This window comes from Fonticula alba, assembly GCF_000388065.1.
Source record: "Fonticula alba strain ATCC 38817 unplaced genomic scaffold supercont2.4, whole genome shotgun sequence".
Lineage (NCBI taxonomy): Eukaryota > Rotosphaerida > Fonticulaceae > Fonticula > Fonticula alba.
The window spans coordinates 107,774-110,218 of NW_009242974.1; the positions used below are offsets into that span (position 1 = coordinate 107,774).

The 2,445-nt window shown below is 65.6% G+C and overlaps 1 protein-coding gene across 1 annotated transcript; it reads right to left on the reverse strand.

Moving 5' to 3' along the window:
* Positions 1 to 622: 622 nt before the first annotated feature.
* On the reverse strand, positions 623 to 2,420 carry H696_02569 (hypothetical protein; the record flags this gene model as incomplete). Its single annotated transcript, XM_009496480.1, has 2 exons — positions 2,003 to 2,420; positions 623 to 1,754 (listed from the first exon to the last, which is right to left on the reverse strand). Exons 1-2 carry the CDS (start codon positions 2,389 to 2,391, stop codon positions 623 to 625), a joined length of 1,521 nt encoding a protein of 506 aa, XP_009494755.1. The 5' UTR covers positions 2,392 to 2,420.
* Between the last annotated feature and the right edge of the window lie 25 nt (positions 2,421 to 2,445).

A 2,445-nucleotide genomic window follows, 5' to 3' on the forward strand; every position in this document is an offset into this window, starting at 1 on the left:
CACGGGGAGAAGACGGGCACGCCCCCAGTCCCGGCGCGCCCGGCCGCGAGCCGCGGGGAGAACCAACCAGCGAGGGGAAAATACCCACCATCTTCAGCGTGTCCCCCGCCTCTCTCCTCCCACCACAATGCTAGGCACACAACCAGGGCCAGCCTGGACGGACACGCGCACATGTAATAGAACAAGGTCATTTATTTTGGCAGATAGAAACTGGGTCTGTGGGTGGGAGACAGGGGCAGAGAGAGGGAGAGAGAGGCGGGAGGGAGCGCGCATGCTCACAAGCAAGGAGAGGCTCTCCCTCGGAGGTAGACCTTCACTCGATGCACCTCTGCATGCGTGGCCGGTCGCCTTTCCCCCGCGCCCGCCCCCTCGCCGCCGCCGCCGCCACCGCCGAGACCTCCGCCTGACATTCACCTCTTGGTGGGTGTGCGCGCGTGTCAGGCGCGCGCGCACACTCACGGACGAGAACACCAGGATGGGAGGTCATCATGGCCCCCAGAGGGAACGGGGGGACATGCGCGGGCGCAAGCGGCAGGCGGCAAGCAGGGGGGGGGGGGGCGGGGGCGAGGCATGGAAAGGGTCGGGGGAGCAACGCGAAAAGGAAAGAGGCATCCTGGCGCGCTTACAGGTCACCATGAGCGTGGTGGTCCTTCTTCTCCTCGTCCTTCTTCTCGTCCTTCTTCTCCTCCTTCTTCTCCTCCTCGGCGGCGGCGGCGGCGGCGGCGGGCTTGGGGGCGGTGCCGTTGGCCTCGATGAATTTCTTGAAGCCCTCGACGGTGCGCTCACCGTTGAAGTCCACAACCTTGCCGTCGGCGGTGACCAGCTTGATGGTGGGGAAGCCGTGGATCTCGAACCCGGCATCCAGGGGCAGGTCGTTGGCGGTGGCGTCCATCTTGGCAATGACGATGTTGGAGTTGGACTTCAGGTCGCCGGCGAGCTCATCGTAGATGGGGATGAGGTTCTTGCAGTGGCCGCACCAGGGGGCGTAGAACTGCACAAGGACATCCTTGCCCTTCTCGTTGACGATCGAGTCGTAGGTCTTGCCGACGACAACGGTGATCGGGCCCTCCTGCTTCTCGGGGATGGGCTCGGACTTGAGGGTGGGAGTGACAGAGCCATCGAGCATGCCCTTGGCCAGCTTGCCAATCGCCTCGGCGGTGATGGCCGCATCCTGGGACAGGGGGAACTTGGCGCCCTTCTGGCCCTGGATGGCGAAGGCCGGGAACTCCTGCTTGAGGTTCAGGGCCTCGGCGAAGGCGCCATACTTGGTGGCATCGAGGTAGACGAAGTTCATCTTGCCCTTGAGCTCCTTGGCGATGGCCTCGACGCCCTTGCCGAGGGTGGCACGGTGCTCGTCGGTGGTGACGAACAGGACGGCCATCGGCAGGGGGGAGCTGGCGAAGTGCTGGTAGTTGGACTGGTTCAGGTCCTCCATGAGGGCCACCGAGTTGTCGGAGACGAACTTCTGGACGGTGTCCACGGAGAAGTCCGAGCCCTGGAGGATGTTCTTGCCCTCGTCGAACTTCTTGAACAGGACAACAGCCGGGGCGGTGACGCCGTGGGCCTTGGCCAGGTCGGCCGAGGTGGTCGAAGCGAAGGACATCTTCTCGCGCAGCTTCTCGGCGACGTTCTTGAAGTTGGCGGCCTTGGCGTCGCCCTCCTCGAAGAAGCCGACAACAACGACGCGGTCGTCCTCGATGAACTTGGTCAGCTCGTCGGCCTTCTCGAAGGTGGAGACGGCGGGCAGGACCTGCCTGTGGTGCCGAGCGCAGCCGGAGGCAGAGGCCCGGCAGCGGGGGAGGGGAAAGGGGGAGGGGGAGAGAAGCACGCGATGGCACGAGCAGGTCAGTCATCACACCTCGGGCAATGCACGCACAGACACGCCCGAGCGCCCACGGTGCCGGCGCGCCCCTCGCCCCACACACACCCTTGCGACACAGGCGGGGGAGGAGAGGAGCGAGGCAAGGCGGGGCCGGCCGCGGGGAGGGGGGAGAGAACGTACTTCTTCATGAAAGAGACCAGGGCATCGACCTCACGGGCACCGGAGTAGTCGACGACGCTGTCGCCCTTGTTGCGGAAGACCTTGAGGGTGGGGTAGCCGCGGATGCCGTGCTTCTGGCAGAGCTCGGTCTGCTCAGTGCAGTCGACCTTGGCAATGGTGGCGATGCCCTTGAGCTTGGTGGCGGCCTCCTCGTACTTGGGAGCCAGCTGCTTGCAGTGGCCGCACCAGGGGGCGAAGAACTCGACCATGGAGGTGGCACCCTCGGCGTTGACGACGGAGTCGAAGTTGTCCTTGTTGAGGTCGACAACATCGGAGGCGGCGGCGATGGCGGTGAGGGCCAGGAGGGCCATGAGGGCCAGGCCGAAGGCAGAGCGGGTAGCGGGAGCCATGTTGAACAGTGCGGTGGGGGGAGAACTGGGCGGGAGAGAGGGCGGGGCGGGGGG